This window comes from Equus caballus, chromosome 17 (assembly GCF_041296265.1).
Source record: "Equus caballus isolate H_3958 breed thoroughbred chromosome 17, TB-T2T, whole genome shotgun sequence".
Taxonomy (NCBI): domain Eukaryota; kingdom Metazoa; phylum Chordata; class Mammalia; order Perissodactyla; family Equidae; genus Equus; species Equus caballus.
The window spans coordinates 68,914,796-68,938,775 of NC_091700.1; the positions used below are offsets into that span (position 1 = coordinate 68,914,796).

General features: G+C 38.3%; 1 protein-coding gene across 19 annotated transcripts in view; it reads right to left on the bottom strand.

The window, feature by feature from the left end:
* The window catches only part of TBC1D4 (TBC1 domain family member 4), a 175,935-nt gene that overhangs the window by 46,605 nt on the left and 105,350 nt on the right, over positions 1-23,980 (bottom strand). For 18 of the 19 annotated variants that reach the window (XM_070239868.1, XM_023621692.2, XM_023621691.2 and 15 more), the window contains exons 2-7: positions 18,508-19,098; positions 16,961-17,050; positions 13,585-13,689; positions 7,874-7,979; positions 1,674-1,765; positions 1,284-1,394 (exon numbers count right to left, since the gene is read on the bottom strand). In XM_070239868.1, the coding sequence (XP_070095969.1) occupies positions 1,284-1,394; positions 1,674-1,765; positions 7,874-7,979; positions 13,585-13,689; positions 16,961-17,050; positions 18,508-19,098 (1,095 nt within the window). Of the gene's footprint in view, positions 1-1,283; positions 1,395-1,673; positions 1,766-7,873; positions 7,980-13,584; positions 13,690-16,960; positions 17,051-18,507; positions 19,099-22,220; positions 22,290-23,980 lie in introns of those variants that run through there. The other variant, XM_070239869.1, reaches the window with a different exon arrangement.

Here is a 23,980-nt window from a genome sequence, read left to right on the forward strand (position 1 = left end):
TGTAGGTATCAGTGGTTAGGAAGAAAAGGATACACAATCTTCAGACAGGCAGAAAAAAGGAGATGAAGACTTTCCCAGCACTGGGGATGGTGATGGAAAAATCATGTAGACTGGAATGCTCATGGACATCTGTGCAGGTGGTTGACTAAAATAGAGGGAAGCTGTGGAAGGTAACGTGGAAAAGTGAGGCTGGAGATAAAACCTTGACTGGTCTTAAGTGCCAGGTGAGTAGGAAGACGCACTAATCAGAATTTACAAGCAGAGGGGCATCACTGTGAAAGTAATGGTTGGGGGGTATTTATCTGAAGGGAGTGTTAAAAAAATCACCTAAAGGACAGGGAAATCAGAGATTGAAAGACCAGGCTGGAGGCTTCAGCACAGTCTATGCAGGAGGCAATAAAGGGCCCTACCAGCACAGGCTCCATGGGGTCCTCTAAGAAGTTACCAATAAAAGAAATATGACCCTCATCAAGAAAGGAAAGAAAATAATGGATAGGAATGTGGGCTGGATGGGCTTGGGGTGTGTATAAGGACTGGGATGACTCTATTACATGTATCTGTTTATCTGTCTGCATGCCCCTGTGGAATATTCCATCTCTCTGGTGGGAATATCATTCATGCATCTCTTTTTTGTTCACCATTATCACCCAGCTTGGCTCACAGAAGGTTCTCTCGAAATGCTTATTTAATGCATAAATTAAGGAATCACTAATAATGTGATACTCAGTTTGTTCTGAATATAGTGAAATAAAGACATAACCTGAATTAGGGCCATTAAAAGGTAAATATGTCATGATCCCTTAGATGCCATTGCTGGTGGTCTTGCTTTATCTGTATGCAGCTGGGAACACCTTCTACATCACGTGCACAAAAATATCATCCCTTGGTTTGCAGCTAGGATAGCTGTTTGCATGATACTAGCACTTCTCCCCATGTTTGCTCTTGACCATTCAGGCTATGTAAGCTTTTGATGAAATAAGATGTTCATATGAATTTGAAAGAAAATAATGGATTACTATAACGAAAGATGTGTGTTCATTCTAAATCACGAACATTTGTTATTACTGTTTTTATACCAAAAACCACTATTATTTTATCTTAATGTGCACAGGTCTACTAAAATTGTCTATAAAACTCCTTAAATGCTGAAAAATAAATCTGATAGGTCTTTAGCCCTAAAGATGAAAACACAAAGGAAAGACACTCTTTTCACGCCTGCTGTGACATTTTGATTAAATATATAAATAAAATAAGAACAAGTCAAGGAGAAAACATCTTCTCACAGAAGGGCCTTCCCCGATGTGAATGTGTGTCCTCTGCTTGGCTTCACACAGCTGCCTCAGATGTAAAATCACAAGTTCATTTTCTTCCTGGTCATTGACCGGCTTCATTTTCTATTAAACAGACAAACCAAGGGCACACTATGGCAACACAGCTTTTCTCATTTTATTTTATTCTCACTAGGTTTTATGTGTCTAGCAGACAAACAGGAATAAAGCTGAACATTTAACTACTCTTGGAAGCAAAAGTAACAGTGGCATTCTAGGGACTATCAAATAGCACAATAAGATATATATCTTTAACTTCAGATACAGGCATGAAAAAAGGAACTTACAAAAATAGGATCTAATTCTCATTCCTTATATCTTATTTGTGAGAACTCTAAATGTTACCTGAACTCGTTCAAAGATGTCAGCTTGCTCATTATCTGTCAGCGATGAGAGATGCCTCTGTATTACCAGCTTGGCTCTCGGAGGGTAGAGACCTATGGAATGTGATGGGGGTTAGTATTAAACTGAGTCCAGCTGCAGGGATCAAAATGTATATAAGGCATTGCAGCTTGTCCTTCGCCAGCAGGCTCTGAAGCTAAATCGTCTCAAGGAGATGTGCTCCTGCCTACAACAAACCATGGAACACTACAATGAAATGACTACAACAAGACGGAAAACCTCCTCACCGACATCAACAGCCCCTTGCCAGTGATCTTGAAGTAAGAATTATTAATGAAAAGTTTCTAAATGATATCAAATCAACAGTACAACCAGTACCATTTCATATACTAACAAACTTAGCCACCACCATAGAAACTCATAGGTGAATACTAGCTTTGGCCAAAATCTTTAAGCTTAAAACTTGACATTTGAAAAAGAAAGAATGATTTAGACAGTAATCTCTCCTCCTCGTGCAGGCGGGTCTCATCCTAGGGTGAAATTTCAAGGAGAACATTTAGTATTTGGTGATATTTTTAGTGCTATTATTTTCCCAAGAAATTGTTTACTTCTTTATATCATGTTATTTGTCTATCTATTGCACTCTCACACATAATTTATAGTAGGTCCTTGGGCAAAAAGTTTTTCCATGCAAACATTTTTGTTTTTATAAATTTTTTTTAAAGAGAAAATTTAATTGACATTTACAATGATTCTTTTTTAATTACAGCTTTCATATTTACATTCATAATCACTTATCTCTACAACTGACCCTCTATTTTTAAGGAACAGATCTCCTTCACAATAGTCCGGTGCCATGTACAGTATTGTTACTGTACTTTGATTACAAAGAGGATATCTAGCCATATCTAATATTTAATGAATCTTATAGGTAGACTGGCACTTTAAAATCACTGAGAGAGAATCACTTCAAAATATGCATTGCTGGGGCCAGGCCCGTGGCCGAGTGGTTAAGTTCACACGCGCTCCGCTTCAGTGGCCCAGGGTTTCACTGGTTTGGATCCTGGGCACGGACGAGGCACCACTCATCAGGTCACACTGAGGCGGCGTCGCACATCGCAGAATCAGAGGCACTCATAACTACAATATATAACTATGTACCAGGGGGCTTTGGGGAGAAGAAGAAGGGAGTGGCGGGAAGAAGACTGGCAACAGCTGTTAGCTCAGGTGCCAATCTTTAAGAAAAAAGAAATGAAAAAAATATACATTGCTTTAAAAGAACTAGATTTATTTCATCATCGGAACATGTACAGTGCCACGACTGGACCTGTTTTAAACCACTATACAGTATATAACAGGAATCAGAAAGAAGAAAAGCTCCTGAAAACTTCTCAGCTTTACCTTGCTTTGTGCAATATACAACAAAACTCTGAAAATCTCTGTGATCGCACACAGAAACAGCAGGCGCTAAAATCCATTTTGATGGTGTGATGTCGCTCACTACCATAGTTTATCATTTGCTGGCAAAGTCTCCTTAGGAGGGTCCTTAGGCAATATATGAAGAAACTGATTCACATGATTGTTTTTGTTTTGTTTTATGTTGTTTACTATTCCAGTGTCTTATTCACATGCCTAGGAGGATAAAAGATTAAAAAGGAGGGAAGTAAAGAGGGTAGTTATTTGAAATAATTTAACTAAATCCATAGCCCAGGAAGTTTCTTTAGACCTTTATTTCAGGAAAGGAATTGGAAACAGCTGGAGTTTATTTTCAAATTATCCATCACCCCTCCACTGCTGCGAACCTGATTTGACTTCCTTCTTCCCCCCATTTTGGAACCACTGATTAGTGAATTACTGATATGGAAAGGCAAGTATATTATTTATCCCTCATGCATGTTAGTGTAGGAACACAAGATTGAGGATAACCACTCCATCTGCATGATGCTCAACATCGCTTTAGTTTCACATCCTGAGGTTGGTCCTTGGGAGATGGAGTTCTCCTTAGACACTGCCTCCTCAATTCACTTCGGTCCACAGACATGGCTGGCGCTCTTCCTCCCAGTCTAAATGGCAAGACTCACTTGACATAGGCATCGATGATTAGCCCCAAATCAGCATACTTATCTACTCTCTTTCTTTTTTTCAATAGAAATAGAACTCCTTGTTGTTGTGATGTACACATACACACACACACACACACACACATATCTTTTAAAAAAAAAAAAAAAAAAAAGAAATAGAACTCCTTATGAATGTAGCCACACATAGTGACAGGAACACTGTAAGTCTGAGTATGTGATAGGAAATACTAACATCTAGATACTTTTAAATATCTTTCTCACTAACTTTCTACTCCTATTAATTTGTGCTTAATTGAAATGCGGTCCTTCTTCCAGCGTTACACTTTGTACCTATGCATAAAACAAGCCTAAAACTCGCATCCTTATCTTACTTAGATGAACACACCTCTGGGAGGCACACAAATGCCGGGGCTTCAGAGCAGCTGGACCCTGAAATTCTGACATTCTGACATTCTCCCAGAGAGGAGGCATCAACTCACCTTGAAAACAGATTGAACAAGTCCAAATCCTGGTTCTGCCCCTTCCAAGCAATGTGGATGTGGCCACCATGACCAACTATGTGTCTCAGTGCCTCAGTTTCCTCATGAGTAAAACAACGAATAAAAACAGTACCCATCTTTGGGGATTTTTATATGGATTAAGTGGGCTAATATATGCAAAACATAATAATGCCTAGACATGGTGAGTCCTACAGAAGTATCTGCTTTATTGTTATTATTTTTATGCTTATTGTCAGAGCGCTGCCCTATCTGAGGCTCTTTGATATTGAAGGCAGGGGGGAAAATCATATCAGAAGGTGTTCTCCAAGGTCTTATGAAAATAAACCTGTGTGAATCTCTTTGCAGTCAATATGGACCCTTCTTCTGCTCCCTTCAGATATGTGCATACCTTGAAGCTGGATAAACTGAAGTTTCAGGATGTTGGGAGGGGCCCTACTAATTCTTGATTCATAATTTTGCATTCTTTTTCTTTAAAATGGTCTCTGAACACTTCAGGTGCCACAAAACTGAGGTCTAGCCATTTTTACATACAATCAGAATACTTCCTGTCTGCGATAGTTCCCCTGTGGTGTGAGAGCCAGCTTGTGACAGGCTGTCCACTTGTATGAAAGTTGAAACTTCTTTTCTGTTATAGAAAATATATTTTAAAACACTCCTATGGTGTAGTTTTAAAAAGAAAATACAAAGTTGCTTCTTTACTGGTGTTTAGCTTCGTCTACATAGAAATAACTTATTTCTATAGTGTGAGGTTTGAAAACTAAAACTCAAAAAGGAAAATATTACTCATCCTTATCCTATTAACATTTGGGGAGTATTTGCTGCCAGGTTTTTTTTCCTATAAATATACATTTTTTGCTTTATATTTTATTACCCAAGTAATATAATAAGTTCTACATTTTAAAAATATTAAAACATTATAGAGAGAGCTGAATTTGCCTTTGATAGACGCTAGAATCAGTGGGCAAAGGTGTGAGAGAAAAGAGATTTGTATAGATTCAAACTATCTTCCCTAAAATGTTTGTTGATTCCAGGGGGGAAAGACAGTAATTTTACAGTGGAAAATTCCTGCACCCATCCTGAGCAGGCGTTAAGGGCAACATGACCAGTAATAAAACTTATGAACATCATGAGCCCCATGGTTAGATGTGCTGAGAAGGACACAGCATCATTTCTATAGAGCTCTTGCCAGAGGAGTGACCCTAGTCTAAACATGAGAATACCCTGGACAGGCCAAACTGAGGGACATTCAGCAAAATACCTGAGCAATACTCAGTGGGTATGTCAAGGTCATGAAAGACAAGGAAAGACTGAGGAAGAATTGCAGACTATAGGTGACCAGGACAAAATAACAACTACATACAATGGGGGATCCTGACTGGGATCCTGGAGCAAAGAAAAGACACGAGTGAAAAAACTGGTGAAGATCAATTGAAGAGTTTAGTTTGGATAATAATATTGTACAAATGTTAACTTCCTGTTCTGATGATTGCACTGTGGCTACATAAGAGGCTAACAATGTGGGGAGGTGGGGAGAAATATTTGGAAACTCTCTGCAACTTTTCTGTAAGTCTAAAAGCAGATCAAATTTTTTAAAGAAATATAGGGTATTATTTTATGTATTTTCCAGACAGTGTCAGAGTGTTATTCAGCAAATCATTTTTTCACTCAATAACATAATTTTAAGATGTATCCAAGTTGATATAAAGTTCAAATTCATTCCCATTAATTGATCCATTATATGAATATACTTCAGTTATGCTATTGATGGACATTTAGATTGTTTCCAATCATCCATTATTTTTTGCAAACAATACAATCTTGAAAATGTTACCTTCTGCGCCTCTGTAAGAGTTTCTCTTATTAAGTCATAGAACTGCTGGTTAACCGAGTATGTGCAATTTGAGGTTAATGAGTTTCTATTAATTGTCCCCCAAAATGTACCAATTTACTCTCCCATCAGCATCGCACAAATGTATCAATATCCCTACAAATTCACCAACAATCTGATGAGTGTCGTATCGCTGTTTGCCTTCTCATTTCTCTGATATCTAGTAAGGTGGAGAGGCTTCTCATTTTTATTATTGGACCTTCAATTTCCTTTTCAGAGAAGTGTTTTTTAATTTGATTTGCGTAATTTCCTACTGGTGGTTTTATCTTTTTCTTACAGATTATAAGAGTTCTTACAAATTTGGGATACCAATCTGCTACCTCTTTATTTGTTGCTCATCCTTTAACTTGCAAGTAAGCAGTTATTGCTGTGTAAAAACCTTAAATTTTTATGAAGTCAAATCTGTCAACGTCTGCTTTCAACAGTTTCTGAGTTTTTGTGTCTTAATAAAGGCTTCCTTGTTCAAGGACATAAGAATATTCTTATTTTCTTTTAATAATGTTAATATTTTGTTTGTTTATACTGAGGACTTTGATCTGTCTAGAATATATTTCGAGTAGGACAAGGTGAAGGAATTTTTCTTCCATTGGATAGCACATTGATCCAATACCATTTCCTAAGTAATCCAGTCTTTACACCACAGATTTATAATGCTCCCTTTACCATATACCAAAGAATGTCCCATTTTTGTAAATATTTTATACGTTTGAAAAGAATATGCTTTCTGTAAAACTACAATTATAATTTTTAAAATCTGAATATTACATTTAAATAGTCCTTGATCACACAGTTGAATGGATATTCAGTAAACACCGCTGTTCATCCCCGATTTTGACAGAAGCCTATGATTCTGCTGCCTACTGAACCGAAATCACAATTTGCCTTTACAATGACTAGTCCATTCTCTGCTTTGTTCTGGAGTCTGCACTCTCCGCATTTACTATAACACCTATTGTAACGAATTGCATTTACTTGCTCACATGCCTATCTTCCACTTTAGACTGTAAGCTTTCTGATGGCCTAGTCCACATCTCAATCATTTCTGTATCCCCAGTGCCTAGCACATTACCTGGCTCATAGTAGATGCTTAATAGGTATTGATTAAATTATGTTTCTTCTCTCGTGCAATAGTTTTCAACCTTTTTTTGTTAGTAAGAGATAACGAGAAGAAAAGGAAAGTGAATTAGAGTCACCTCTCTCTCTCCCTCATGCCCCTCTCCCCTCCTCAGAATACTTTTTTTAATTAAAAATTTGCTTTATGATACGATGCCTATCATCTCCATGATTTTCAAATGTCTCTCAAATGAAACTACTCAAGTTTCATTCCTGAAACTTTGGGAAAAAAGGAACATATCAAGTGAGAAAGGGAAAAAAGAAAGACTTAGGTAAACAGTAGACATTCTGGCTGGTTTTGCTTCTCTTCATTCATCCAAGAAATATTTGCTCAGTTCCCGCTATGCACACAGCCGCGTCTTCAGAACTGTGGGAAACACAAATCCCTTTCTTGAGTCTGCCTTCAGAAGAAAAATGAAACGTAAAAAAGATAGAGAAAGAGAAGAAAAAGCCAAGCACGTAGCAGAGACTGACAACACAAATTTGACTGGACAAGAGAAATGATTCTTTGGGCTCTTGTTTCGTCTTGGAACAAAGAACCCTTCAATGAGAGTAGCAACTTTCTCACTTCCCAAATGCCAAAGCAAACTCCTGTTCTGCCAAGGCCAAGTTATACCATACCTTCAATCCTTTCACAGAGCTTATGCAAAGAGTGCATAGGGCAGGTCTCGCACAGCTTAATCTGGGTACTGAAAGCCTGCTTCAGAGTCAGCATTACCTCATCCACCTACAAGAAGAAACAAGACTCAGGTCTATAAACGTTTGCTTTCATGGGAGCACATTAAAAGCCCAAGAGTGATGTGAGACTTTGTTGACGCTGACTAGATAATAAATAATGGAATTTTGATGACTACAGAGCTAGCAGAGAGAAAAGATTGTCTCGAAGTTAGACCTTCAATTATACATAGAATTGAAAGCTGGATGAAATAAGACCATTTTAATGCGTGTCGTATAACACTGACCTGTTACTCGAACGCTATTTTTGAATCCCAGTGAGTGTTATACTGTCACAGGCCTGTTAACTGACAGTCAGTCAGGTCTTTGTTTAATTAAGTAGCTTACCAGATAAAGATCTCTTTGGAAATTTTGTCTGCCACACATAGAGAGCAATAAGATAGGTTTAACATTCACTTGTGTTAATAAGTATGCTACTTTATCCTTCTGGATAATTTTTAGTGTAAAACCAAACAAAACGTTTTTAGACAAAGTTCTGGGGGAAAATGAATTCAACTTAAATAACGTTGGGGGAAGTCTATGAAGGTTGCTGCTTCTTATCTCTATGGCATCTAATTTATTATCATTTCACTTCTGATTTGTAACACTAGGAAGCTGTGACATTGTGTTGTCCAATAGCTGAGTCTCACCACTAGGCCAGCAGCTTGAAAACTGCTAGCTAGTTTCTTTCTTGCTCTTCTAACGACTCAGGCAAGAGGTCTGAATCTTGTCTTCTTGTTTCCCACTTGGTTCTTTGAGGTCAACTGACATCCTCATGCTGGGTAAACCAGCATCCTTATCCTCATGGTGGGTAAACCGACTTCAGGCCATGTCTCCTTCTCTGTGACACAATCATCAATGTAAGGTGTGGTTTCCCACACACTGTAGAATTTAGATCAAAGTCTAAAACCTGCACAGCAGAGCTACGGGAGTACTAAGGACCACATCCGAACCAGCTTTGATGTCCAAAACCATTCACCATGCTCGGTAAACCATTTTTTTAAGACTCTTTTTTCTCCTTCGCCTATGGCTTGATTTAAGATGAAGCTATTATTTAAAGGATTTAATCTATTTCTGCATTTGAGGGTATGAGGAACCTAGAATAACAAGAAACTTTATTGTTCTCATATTACTGAGAGCAGAGATCATACACTAGGCAGCCAGTCATTATTCAGTTATGTTTTTCTATACTATCAACTTTTTAAAAGGCTTATGAGTAATTTCACATCGTATCATGAATAAGAATTATTCATAAAATCTGTTCTTTTACACCATAATTAAAAAATAAAGATTTTGAATTCTTGAAAGTAAAAGCACTAAAGATTTAATGTCTTTGCATTTTGATTTCATTTGCCTTGTTATGTATTCAAAAGCACTTTCAATTACTTATGCAGATATTTATTTCTATACTCTTGTTTCTCGTTTATTTAAGTCACTGAAGGGGTGAAGCATCTGCTTAGTTTTCACATAGGTTTATTATTTGTCATTTAGTAACAGTGCCTTGTAAAAGGCCTCCAATGAAAATACTGAACTTTCATATTTTCTTCTCTATTTCCAGATGAAACAAAAGGCCATTTCAATGGTATCTGAAATGTGGCTACCAATTTCTCCCAGCCACAAATGTTACTAAAAACTTTAACTTCTAAAGTTTTAAATGTTTTATTTTTTTTAATCCACCATTCTTTCCAGATGGCCTAAAAATTCTATCATGGGATCAGAGCAACTAAAAGTTCAAATTAGTGCACTAGGAATAACTTAATTGTTTTAGTCTAGACACAACCACAAAAAAATCATAGGTTGTGTTAAAAGGTTAAAAGTACAGGAATGAGCAAAGATAAATCAATCATATGCAATCAAAAAGAAAGTACTCTTAGCATTGTCATCAGGCAAAATCAAATTTCCAGTGAAAAGTATGAGAGAGGACAAAGAAAGCCAATTTATAATATTAAGGTGAAAATCCATAATGAAGATAATGCTCATAAACATTTACATACTAAACTTAGGTATTTTATAATATTTGAGAATAAGTCTAAGAATCACAGAAAGTGTAAGGACTTCAAAAGATTTTCTAGTCTAAGTCTTTGGAAAAATTTAAACTATTAACCCCAAACAAGTTCTGGGTCTTTTCTCTTCTTTTGGTTGTACTTCTCCTGGATATTGCTGTCTGCATCTGTGGAGTTTTACTTTTTCTTTGTCTATAAGTTGTAGTAACTTACATTTTTTTTCACACCTTTTAAGTCAATTTTGGAGAAAACAGAAAGGATATTTTCTACAAATCTCAAGGGTTGGTTAAACAAGATTAAGCCACCTGTCTATTTTCCAAAGAAGGAAGGAAGGAAGGAAGGAGTCCTGAGCATCTAAACTTCCAGCGTGACCCTCCAGGGCCCATCCAACACTACACTGTTCAGCAATTCAAAGCGATTGCTACAAAGAAGCAAAAGAAAATGCTAGGTGTGTATTGTTTGTACTCAGAGAAGATAAGTCAGCACGTGTGGTTTTGCAACACTTTGTCTTACACAACTGCCAAGCCACATCAATCATAACACTACTTAGACCTATAATATTTAACTGACTGTTTTGTTGTATTCTATATGTCAGATGCTTGAGCTATCGTCTGTTATACAGGAAATTTGCATTTAATTTTTCTTCTAGCTTGCAGTTCTGATGCTTCACTATTCAGTTCAGATGCTTACTGATAAAATTAGAGGAAACAGGGTTGCAAAGATTCTGGCATATGTCTGTTCTTAAGAACAACAAAGCCCAAACTGACATCCTGACACAGCTTCAATGTAATAGGAAGACATTCTCAGCCAGTCTAGTCTGTTGCCTTAGTCACAGAGCTTCTTAAGGTGGAAAAATGCAGTACGTTCCCAGACTTTCTACTCTAACTTCCTGTTTCAAAAACTCATTCTCCATGCACAAGGGTAAAACGAAAATACTAAAAACAACAAGCAAAACAAAACTCGTAAAAGCGATTGGAAATAAGAAGGTTTTACTGGTCTTCCTCTTAGGGCAGGTTATCCAATAACCAAAGATTAACTAGCACCTAGAAAATGATTACCTGAAGTTAAGAGTAACACACTCAATCACTCAAAACACATGTAGCACCTGCTAGTCTAGCAACACTGGGGGGTATGACAAGAGCAGGAACAGTTCTAACCTTGTGGGATTCACAGTCTAGTGGAGTAGAAAGTTATGTGAACAAATAAATAAGTGTGGGGATTCATAGGAACTGTTAGAGCCTATGAACAAGGTGCCGCAAGAGCACTGACGACAGAGCAACTAAAGGAGTCAACTCCTGAAAAAGAAGGTGTCAGAAGAGGCATGTGATATTTAACAATAGGATGTGATATTTAAGCCTGGTTCTAAAAAGATGCACAGTGGAAAAGAAGGAAAGGTATTCAAGTCACAGTAGAGCAAGGCCAGATCTGCTTCACATCCAATGAAGCAGCAGGAAGGCCACCAGGAAATTGACAACGAAAGCATAGCACAATCTCCCTCTTCAGTAGCAGGGCGGACCCTTGAGGCGACAGGATCGCCTTCCCTGTCTGACAGTACAAAAGCAGGGAGCCCAGGCTCTGGCCACCTCTGACGCACAGATTCCTCACTCCACGCAGCCAACAGTGACTGCAGAACTTCAGCTGCGCTTCTGTGGGCCCCAGCCCCTCACTCACATCCTTGATCTCACGTGTCCCATGCACAAACCATTTGCTGCTTTGGTAGCGAACCAAATAAAAGCAACATCACACCAACCATCACACCAGCCTCTGCGGTCTGGCCTGGAGAAGAGCTTAGGAGGCGGAACAGCATGTGCAAGGAAATGGTCTTCCAGTGGGGTTTAGAAAAGAATGAGGAAGGCCCTTCTGCCATGCTAAACAATCTAGATTTTTGTCCCTTAACAAAGAGGCATAAATTGGTTTCTGATGAGGAAATTTTGTGAGACATAAAGCTATAGCATAATGAAGAAAGTGGACAGACGACGGATTAAAGCAGGGGCAGGCAGACTAGTTAGCACGCTAATACAGTAGTCTAAGTAAAGAAAACGAATGTCCAGAATCAGGGAGCAGACATAGCAGAAAAGGAGGAGAGATGGATATAAGGGACATTTCTATCTTTAAATTAATAGGATTTGGTGAGCAAGTGGATAGAGAAGGTAAAAGAGAATGCATCATGGTTTCTAAATTGGGAAGTCGGGTAAATGAAACTGCCACAATAAAATATGAGATATATGACAGGTTTAGGGAAGGTAAGAGTGTAAGGGATCTAGCATATGGGGAAAGAATCAGTCTTAGATAGGAGAAGGGAAAGAGGAGGAAAGGAATGAAAGGTGAAACAGGCAGGGGATGGGGTAGGGAGTGGGGCATGGGGCAGAGTATCCTAGATTATCATTTTCTCCCTAACACTTACTTGGTTGGGATTTTCCAGTGTTGTATCACTAGTTCTCTTTGGCTTTCTCTCTCTTTCTTCCCCTAGGTGCTCAGACATCCCCACGCCTTACATATTATTATTATGTTGCCATATATATTATTGTTATATTACATGTTATTGTTATATGTTATTATTTACACAATAAGAACTCTCAAATTTCTATCTTGAGTCCTGAACTGAACCTATTATATAGCGGTCACCTACATACAAACATGTGGATTCCTCATAGGCATAGTTAATTATCTAGAGTGAGAACAAAACGCAAATGAAACTCTCTTGAGTAAGAAACTGTTAGTGATGAGAGTGCTATATTCCCTAGAGAAAAAGGTTGAGACCCAGAGAGCACTAGTCAAAAAGTGCCTTTGTACCAATTCAGCCCCCTTTCTTTATTATTCCTAAACTCAGTGTCCACAGTGGGAATATGGAAGGCAAGAGTAAAGCAGGAATGATTGTAATATGCACCAAGGAAACGAGGAGAAAGCTGCCTGGCTTATTTGTACATGTCTAAGTGGTGTGTGCTTCCCTGACAGAAATGCTTGTGAGAGGATTACATATCTGAGGAAATTTTTTTTTTCAAAGTATGGTCATACATCTAAAGGGTTATGTTCAAATAGGAGAGGTAACACAAGTGGAAGAATAAGTAAAAAAATTTAGGGAAAAATATCAACACATTTTTAGACACTCAGATGTATTTCCAAGTTTGCCTTACATTTTTCTTCTTGAACTCCAACTGCCCCCATAAAAGGGGAGGGGGTGGGAGTGTTGGAGAGAAGAACTGACTTCCAAATTCCAAAGAAAGAAAATGAAGGCTAAAATAAGACCATAAAAAATAAAAGTATTTAAAAAATGAGGACAGGGCTAATGAAATAAAGGGAAAAAACAAAATCATTCTCTACTCTGTTGATATAAGCACTATACTCTCCGAGATATTACAGCAACTAAGAGAATAAGAGGTCTTCCTTATCTTCTTACATGAGCAATGGAAAAATAGCTCTTCTATTATTAGTCTTTTCCTACCTTTTAAAAATACTCCTGGTAACATGACTGGATTTGTTAAACTCAAGCAAGTACCTAGGCTTTCTAAGAGATGCCCTCTTCTTTTCCCCCTGAGAGCTGCTTTCTGAGGCTTGGGTTCATAAGAGACGAGGCTCTGTGGGCAGGAGCACGTGGACAGCAAACACAGCACTTACCAGAGATTCACTGGCACACTGGAACACATAACAGATATACTGGCTCAGCCCAGGCTCTGGCGACTCCCGACAGATAAAGCCAAAGTGATCAACGTGCTTTATCCCCTAGAGGGAAAAAAGAAGGGCAGTGTTCATGGGAATATGTCCTTTTAATCAACACTAGGGAAATCAATGTTGGTTCTATGCTTTCACACCTCCATGCATTTCTCCTTCACAGCACTGTGATGGGGACACAATGTCATAGCGAATTTATGTAGAGGCCTTTGATACATAAAATAAAAGATGAAACTAACTCAGATTGTTTTGTTTCTGACAAACGCTCTGTGACTCAGAGCCACAAGAAGAAAAATACGATGGCATGATCCACTGTCTTTCCTGATAAAACCACTACTCAGTGTTTGCAGTAATGGAGTTTTCAATTTATTGGTCTTAGAACAGGCAGGCTAATGATTCATCATAAACCCTATTCTTGTCCATATGAGCTTAAGAACCATAAAAACTACAACTGACAATGCTCTAATTAAATGGCATACAATTTCCTAAACTATGCATTAAAAATAACAGAATATTTGTCTATTTAAAGACATTCAAGGCGCCACAACAGTTAGAAGACTAATATATTAAAGAAACTTTTGCAGACCTCAATTATACAAATTCACAAATCACTGGACTTCCTGAATACAGGTGAAAAAACCTCAGCTACACTTAACAAAAAATTCTGAATCATCTGTGAATTTCAATCAGCCTGAATACATACATAGCAATTAGTAGACAGCACCTTCTTATTTCAATAGCAAGCACAGTGTTTTGAAAAGCCAGATAAACAAAAAATTTAATGTTGTCCTGCAATAATTTACATCCCAGTGAAAGGAAAACAAGGTTTTCAGTCAGAGAGATTTGTGCTTCAATCTAGGTTCAACCAAGCAACTAGGCATGAGAGTTTGTTCCAGGTTGCTAATAATTATCTCTGAGGCTGCATTTCTCATTACAAAATAGTAGTAAGGGCACCTACTGTCAGGAATTTTTGAGACTGAGAACTAAGAAATATCTACTATAGCTCCTGGTGTGTTTGAAAAATGGTAACCACTCTGCTTATACTCATAAACTCAATCTATCCAAAAGACATGGAAAAAGGAAATCAACTCAGGTAAAAAGAAAAAGGTCAATCAGGAGTGAGGTTACAACTCATGAGGTGAAAGTAAGCTCCACCTGGTACAACTCATTAATGATTAAAGAATATCTTACACTAGCTCAGTACTAAACAGGAAAAATTCATAGGACCTCATTAGCTTAGCGAGTCTTCAGGCAGTGGTAATGTTTCCAGTAAAGAAAACCACTCCCTTATTCCCCCACGCTTGCCAGGGAAACAGTCCTACAGATTTTGAAGAAAGAAACATTGTAGGTGTGCATGTGTTAGAAACCATCCCTGTTCCTGAATGTGGCTATATTATATCAGTTCAATTCTATGGAAAGAAGTTAAGAAGAGCAGGGCTACTCAGTGAGGAGCAAGGTTAACCTGACCATTATTCTGATCAAAAGCCTTTCCAGGGCCGGCCCCATGGCCTAGTGGTTGAGTTTGGTGGGTTCAGTTTCCAGGCACAGCCCTACACTGCTCATCGGCAGCCATGCTGTGGTGGTGATCCACAGACAAAATAGAGGATGATAATTAGCAACAGATGTTAGCTCAGGCCAAATCTTCCTCAAGCAAAAAATAAAAACGCCTTTCCACAAATTTCCCTCATATTTTTGTTTAATTCTTTTTCTGAACCAGAATGTCAGAATACAAAGCTTGCTTTAAAGAAAAAAGAAAAAAATCATGTTTGAACTGCCAGTTTTGTATATTTGGTTTGGCTGGTTCTTTTCTTCTTTGTTTTCCCTCCCTCCACTATTTTTTTTTTTTTTCCTTTGGATGTTCAATGAGCATTGCTAGTTTTCTTACTGGGAGGCTTGGGGAGTGTGGAGGGGAGGCACAGCTTTTTAGGTTGAGTCTTTGAGCTTTGGGGGGCAGGAACCCCACTGGTTTGCACACCTCTCTCTCCCCTGTGCTAAGCACAAGGCCCAACATGTAGAAATATTCATTCAACATTTACAGAACACCTAAGTGCTAAGCTTTGTCTGAACACATCTTATGCTGATGCGCTACAGAATAACACACCACAGAATAAGACACCTGTCCTCACAGAGCTTACAGTCTTGCAGGGACCCCCAGTAAACAGGGAATTACAAGAATGCTTAAAAAACACTTTTTCAGTTAAAGTGAATAATCTTTCTACCAAATTTTTTGTCCTCTAAATGGGAATTTAAAAATTGCAATATATTCTTCTAACAGTCAGATGCTGCCTCTCTCTGTTATTAGAGTAGAAGATTTTTATCTTCACAACATAATTTCATGTCTCCTTATAATAGAATAAATATTAAGATATGACGAGTGAAACCGCATTAGTTGAGGCTGAGGCGAATAATTAAGACATATAAAAGCTTGTTATTTTTGAAGGAAAGAATGTCTGAATATCCTATCTATGGTAATGCTAATCTTGATTTTTCAACACTAAAATATGGAAAGGGACCTTGACAAGATCCAGGTCCCTGAAGATACCTCCAAGTCACCTTGCTAGGAAAGAAGTTAATCCTGCTCTGTTCCAAGGACCTCCTCAGAAGCATCTGTGCACTCTCAACCTTCTCATATCTAGATTTAGATACTCCTCCATTCCAAATCTTCAAAAATCCTTTCTATGTTTACCACACATTTAGGTAGCTCTAACTTCTGGACAGATATGCTAAATTATTACAAAGGTACTTAGGACACTAGTTTATGCTTAATATGACCTTGTACACATTTACGTGTCTCAATTATTTCATAAACTTTCAAATACACAGTTTGCAAATTAAAAATAAAAGAACAAAAATATGCCAAAACCTTCTTTTCCAAATTTGGCATTTACATTACTAGAAGTTGAAAGTACTAGTTCTTCTTTTACTACCTACCACCGTATAAAGAACAAGCATGACTCAGTGATACCCACGTGTCCCACTGCCCAAGAGTCTGGGGACCGCTGACCGTGAGGGTATTTTCACAAGAACTCATCACCAGAAAAATTCCGTCACTGGAAGGACTTTGATGAAGTGATGCTCCAAGGAGACAGGGTAGACAATAATAAGGATAAACCATTATGATACTGAGGGACCCGGAAAGGATTTTATTAATGGCACAGACACAAACACATGAACACTCTTGGTTTAAAACAAATCTACATGAAAATAATTAAAATTAAAAACATACTAAAATTTGAAGCATTAAGCTCAGCTATTTTGTGATTAATTAAGAAACAAGATTTAGTTGGTTTCTTCAAATACTAGGATCTACTTCAGTACATACCTGAGAACAAGAAGAGATATCCTTAAAGTTCTTTTCAAGCACAACTGATTTAGTGTCTGGACTGATAAGGTTAATCTCGAACCGCCCAACCTTAAAAATAAAGACATTCCAATTAATTGAAACTCACAAGAACCTAACCTCTTACTTTATAATTAAATATTCATCTAATGATATAGATGCAAATACTATCTCCCAGATATTTCATTGACAGGTGCATCAGCATCCAATCCAACCAACATTTCAACCTAAATATCAGCCGTCTCAAAACATGTCTTCCTTTCGTCTAAAAATCATGAAAGTTAAGTTGGTCTTAATTTACAAGAAACAAAAAACCATTTTTTTTCCAGATTAGAAATCACAGTTTTTTTAAAAAACAAAAGTAAACTTTCCTCACTTCATGATTTCTAAAAATACCAATTATTTAATTATAATTTGTAACCATATGTTCTCCCAAATGGTAAGGAAAAGATATATTTGCAATTGGATGGATAAGTTAAAATTTTTAAAAATAAACAACCGTTTAAAAAATTAACAGCAAGGACTGTGCTAGTTAAGAAAAAGAACAAATCTAATAGCTCAAATAAGAGAGGAAACTCAGTTAACATATCATCCAAGAAAAGACTCTAGACACTTTACATGCCTAGAGTTATCAAAAATGAAACAGAACAAAACAAAAAACCTATGAACTTCCGATAAAGCAAATATTACACACCGGGACTGTTTATCAAGGTAACTGCAGAATTTCCTTCTCAAGGGTTCTTTACAACAGGATAAAAGGACACATTTTTTCAGGAAAACTCAAATCTAAGGGAAACTCAAGTTAATCCTCAAAGCTGAGGATTAATTAAAGAACCTCTATAGGGCATTGTTACAAACCAAGTTCCTTTAAGTGGAACTTGACATTTTCTATATCATGTACAACTTCAAAAACTACTTTTTAGAATTATCTTTTACACTTATAATACAGCTTGCACCCAATTATTTTAATAACTAGTCCAGTAAATTATCAGGCCTGAGGTGTTTCCTTAACCTTTCTTTTTGTGTGACAGAGTAAATTGGGGTATTCTCCTCTGAAAATACACCTACGAGTCTCTCGACTTCTTTTTTCCTCTCTAGAATACTCCCTTTTTCTCCTCCATGCCTATTCACACTCTCCCAGAGTCACATCTTTAAATCCTTTATAAGATTGGCTTTCTGTCATTTAAGAAACAACAACAACATCTAATAATGGACCTAAGGCAAATGGTGGAGATACTAGGAGCAGTCTACTCTGATTCTCTCCACCAGCTTTCCATGATGCTCCTTTAATAACTTCTTTCCCCTCCCCTCCTTTCCCTGCTCCCTAATTTCTTACAATTCACATTCCACGTCTGCCTCTCACCCCTTCACTACTTTTCTTTGCTCTCCATCTGCTTTATCTGCTTCCCAGGGGGTAAGAAATAAACATCGGATTATTGCAGAATGAGGAACGGGCAGGAGCTGGAGCCGGCAGCTTCTGTCTAGCAATGGATGACGAAACCCGGGAGAGCCCCCTGCCAGGGCCGCACCTGAAACAGCATTGTTCTGTTCTTCTCCGAATCGGAGGGCTGTACGTGACTGGGCGCGCTGGCATGTCTCCTTCGAGGCTGTGGTTTTTGGCTGTTCTCGTGAACTTTCCTTTGCAGGACTCCAGTGACGCTGCTGCACCGAGACCGGAACTCCTGCTGTTCATCAAAGCCAGAATCTTCCAAAATCCGCTCAGGGAAGCACCCTCGAGAGCTGGACGGTCCGGGCTGGCTGGCCGGGGCTGCTAAGGCAGGGTGGGTGTTGGTGACGCCATCCCCTTCCTCCAACAGAATGCCTGCGGGGGAACCGGGCGCCTCGGCCTCGAAGACGGCGGAGTCCTCGCCTCCGGCATCCGCACCGCGCTGCTCCCCCTGGATCCTCAGGCGCTGCTGTTCGTGCAGGCTGAACTTTTCGATGCAGTCATCAATGAGGCTGGACGGGGCCTTCTTGTGGGTCACCGTCACCTTGCCGCAGTACAAGACTTCAAACTTCTGAGAGTTGTAAAAGGCGTCCTCGTTATCTTTGTTGGGTTTGGCATCCTCTTTCATGGCAGCTTTAGATAACTGCCTTATGCTGCTGATAACATCAGGAACCTGGAAAAGAATTAAAAATCCTCACTTCAGTTGAATATTTAGAGATAATTTATATTTACCTAGACCTGTTATTATCACACGGAATGCATTCTCATCCTAAAGGATAAAATATAGAAAGTAATAGTCAGACCCTACATAAAATAAAGCATAAACTTAAATTATACTATCGGACATAAATGACTTAAAAGTGAGATTGAATTAATAATATCAGTATTATACTTTCCCACTTTAAATATTTTTGTTTCCCAAAAACAAAGGCATGAAGCTATATAAGCCATTGCCAACCTCTAATAAATCATAATATATCCTTTGAATACTTTTAAAAGTTATTGTGAGGGGTCAAAAGTTAAAAATAAATAAATAAAAGTGTAGCATACTAACGTACCAACCACGACTGAACAAATACATAAATAAATAAAAGTTATTATGAGCCTCAGCTGAAAAGAACCAAAGTTTCAACAATGAGGATTAAAAAACCTTCTGGATGAAGAGATTAAAATCCAGACACCCCTCATCAGCATTTGCCATCAGGGAAAATGCAAATTAAAACCATAGTAAGATCCATTACACATCAACTAGAATGGCTAAGACCAAAAGACCAAGTGCCCATTGGGATGTGGAGCAACTGGAACTCTCATACACTGTATGCAGAAATGTAAAATGGCAACACCACTTTAGAAAACTGGCAGTTTCTTAGGAGTTAAACATAGACCTAACTCACGACCCAGTCATTCTACTCTCAGAGATTTAGCTAAAAGCTCTGAAAACATATATCCACACAAAGGCTTGTACACTGATACTCTTAGAACCTTTAGTCATTATATCCCCAAACTGGAAATAACCACAATCTTAATTAACAAGTGAATGCTCACTAACCATCAGAGAAATGCAAATCAAAACCACAAGAAGATATAGCCTTACACCTGTTAGAATAGTTATCATCAAAAAGACAAGAGATATCAAGTACTGTAAGGATGGGGAGAAAAGGGAACACTGTTGGTTGGAATGTAAATTGGTCAGCCACTATGGAAAACAGTATGGAGATCCCTCAAAATATTAAAAATAGAACTATCATATGACCCAGCAATTCTACTTCTATGTGTGTACATACATCCAAAGGAAACAAAATCACTATCTTGAAAAGATATCTGCACATGGAAACAACCTAAGTGTCCACTGACGGATGAATGGATAAAGAAATATACATAATGGAATATTATTTAGCCATAAAAAAGAAGGAAATCCTGCCATTAGCAACAACACAGATAGACCTCAAGGGTGTTAGGCTAACTGAAATAAGTCAGAAAGAGAAAGACAAAGACTGTATGATCTCACTTATATGTGGCATCTAAAAAAATATAGCTCAGAGATAAAGAGAACAGATTGCTGGTTGCCAGAGGCGAGGGTGGCGAGGTCAATGGATGAAGGGGATCAAAAGGTACAAACTTCCAGTTATAAGACAAGTGAGTCCTGGGGATGTAATGTACAGCATGGTGACTACAGTTAATAATACTGTATTGTACATTTGAAAGTTGCTAAGAGAGTATATATTAAAAGTTCTCATCAACAAAAAAAATTGTTAACTGTTTGTGAATAATGGTACCTAAACTTATTGTGGCAACCATTTCACAATATTTACATGTATCAAATCATTATATTGTATACCTTAAACTAATGAAACATTATATGTCAGTTAATCTCAATAAAACTGAAGAAAAAAGGGAACGGATAAACAAAATGTGGTATAGTCACACTATGGAATACTACTTATCATCTCTCACCTGGTTTACTGCAATAACCTTTTAAGTGGTGTCCCTTGCCCCTTTCAACCTACTCACAAGTCAGAAGGATCCTTTTCAAACTTAAGTCATGTTTCTCACCTGCAATCCTCCAAGGTCCCCATTTCATTCAGGGTAAAAGACAAGATCCTTACAATGTCCTAAGAGCCCTGGCCATCTGCATGTGACATACAGATAGATTAAATGTGCACTGTGGCTATGCCGCCTCCGTATGACCCTTAGATAGTCAACCTGGATTTTCATCTTTAGCCTCTCCTCATTTCCTCTGACCTTACTCCTACACTATGCTCCCTCTCACTCACTCTGCTCCAGCCACACTGGCCTCCTAGCTACTCCTTAAATGCCAAGCACACTCTCTCAAGGTCTCTGAACTCCGTGCTCCTACCCAGATAAGTGCATGGCTCACTCCCTCATCTCATCTACATCCATGCTTTCATGCCACCATGTGAGACAGCAGTCACCCCCCCCCCACCCCAAATCACACACACACAACACACACACACTCTCTTTGTCTCTCTGGCACAGCCAGCATTCCCCTAGATTTTTTCTCCTACTTTATTACTCTCTATAGCACTTTTAAACAGACTTTTTTTTTAAAGATTTAATTTTTTTCCTTTTTCTCCCCAAAGCCCCCCAGTACATAGTTGTATATTGTTCGTTGTGGGTCCTTCTAGTTATGGCATTTTCTATAGCACTTTTAACATTCCGTATAATTTACTTGCTAGAATATAAGCCCTAAGAGAGTGATGATTTGTCTTTTTTCTCTTTTTGCATTTTTTTCTTTGCATCCTCAGAGCCAGGAATAATTCCTGGTACAAAGTAGGTACACTCAATATCTGTATTGGCAAAAACCAAACAAACAAACAATAAAAAACAACCTTTTTTATCTTTGGGAAAGAGGAAGATCATCTTATACTCGGGGTTGCCTCACATTCAGACATATTTGGTACATTTTCACATCTTCTCCACCAATTCTAAAACCAGAACTTCTTCTCTTTCACATAATTATTTGGGATATACCACCAGAGCATTCACAGTTCAAAAATCACAAGAACTGGGCCAGCCCTGGTGGTCTAGTGGTTAAGTTTGGTGTGCTCTGCTTCAGCAGCCCAGGTTCGGTTCCCAGGCGCAGACCCACACCACTCGTCTGTCAGTGGCCATGCTGTGGTAGTGGCTCACATACATAAAGAGGAAGATTGGCAGTGGATGTTAGCTCAGGGCAAATCTTCCTCAGAAAAAAAGAAAACACAAGAATTTTAGTTTGCTAGTCAAGTATTTCCTATGAACAAATAAAGTCCAAATGCTATAGTTTCAATGACTCACCCTGAACACTTGACACTTCTCAGGGAAAAAGTCAGGTGTTTTGTACAAACACATGACCAGCACCCTTTGCCCTCTGTCATTGTCTTTTTGCCTTAGCCTCAGACAGGCGTCAAAACTATGGAGAGTGAGCTGGACATTCAACTCTGCAAAAAGTAAAATGATTCAGGTGGGTTAGGCAAAACCCTCCGAAAGATGCTCCCTTCTTCCTCACTAACCATATTTCATTAGACTTTTCATCTGATTTTGCAATCCAAGTGCTCCTAAATTTCCAAGTGTCCCTACAGAATGCAGAATAAAAAATATCTATAGAATTTTTTTGAATCCGCAGAATTTTGATCTTGCTACAAATATTTAAATGATTATTAGAGGTATATTCTACCATTGAGACTGCAAACAAAGTCAATTCAACCTTAGTTGTGTCAATTCCTCTGTATTCCATGTTTGTACTTTTTCTCTACCCTTATATATTGAAAGCTCTTATGTGAAGAAATGATTAGAGGCTGAATTTCTATAGTCTCACAGGACACTTCCCTGTGACCACAGGTAAACGCTTAATACCTAAATGTAACTCACTTAATGACCCAGTTTATACAAGCAAAATGTATCATCTCGACTAAACTGAGTAGGTAACTTAATCTTCCAATAATCTGAGTTGTTAACTGCACCATAAAACACAGATTTTAGTTGCCTTGAATACCTTCTCTCAGCTCATGAGTGTGCGGCTTTCGATGTCCTGGGCTGCAGAAAGACTAACACAAAACCCATCTAACAACATTCGGCTCTGTTTTTACTTATCCAAAGACACACATAAAAGTTCAAGTTATAGAGCCCCAGCCTACACACTCAGAGCCCACACCAGAAGGGACACTGATAAAGCAAGGGCAGTAAAATATTCATAGTGGGGAAATGAGTTATCAGAGAACCAAGGAAACCTTCTATTGAGGCATTTATTTAAGGCATCAATCAGAAGCAGCACAAGAAAAATAAAATCTCTAGCCAATACTTGCACGTACACATGGTATTTCGGAAAAACAGTATTCTCTTACAGGACACTGTTAACTGACATATACTTATATGTATATTGACCGTATATGTTTTTGAATGAGTTTGACTCCTTCTATGTTTTGCATCTTTCAACATCTCATTTTTTTTCCTACCATTATACTGTAAGCTCTTAAGTGCAAGACTGAGTTGGGGAGATTTCGTGTCTTCCTTGAGCTCTTACATGTGACCCCTGGGAACGTATTCTGTGCTCAGAAGAAACTGAGTGACTGTTGTCAGCAAACAGAGGTATATAAATAGTAGTGAACGACTACCCAGAACTCTGATAAAAGTTCTCCTGGATTGAGATAGTTTTAGTAAGTTTTTGTTGCTGACTCAGGAGAGAGCTAGCTCCCCCCAAAAATGGAGACCTGTGGCTTTTCACGCTGCTCATTGATCTCCCCAACTAGGAAGTAAATGTGTGTGTCAGGAATGTCCCCAGATGCTATGGAGCACGTCAAGCCACGGACTCAGGGTGCAGACTCCAGTTATTCACAGTCTGGCCATGAACAACGCCACTGCTCAGAATGTGCCTACACACCACAGAGCCTGATGAGGATTTCATGCCAATTCAAGGAAAAGTTTTTAGTCTGTGGCAGTACATAACCTTTAACACAAAACAACAATAAGGAAAAAGACTCTACCGAATAGGAATTGAGAGGTTTATATTCCATCCCTGTATATTCTATCCCCAGCTCTGCCAGGAAACGTGTTATTAA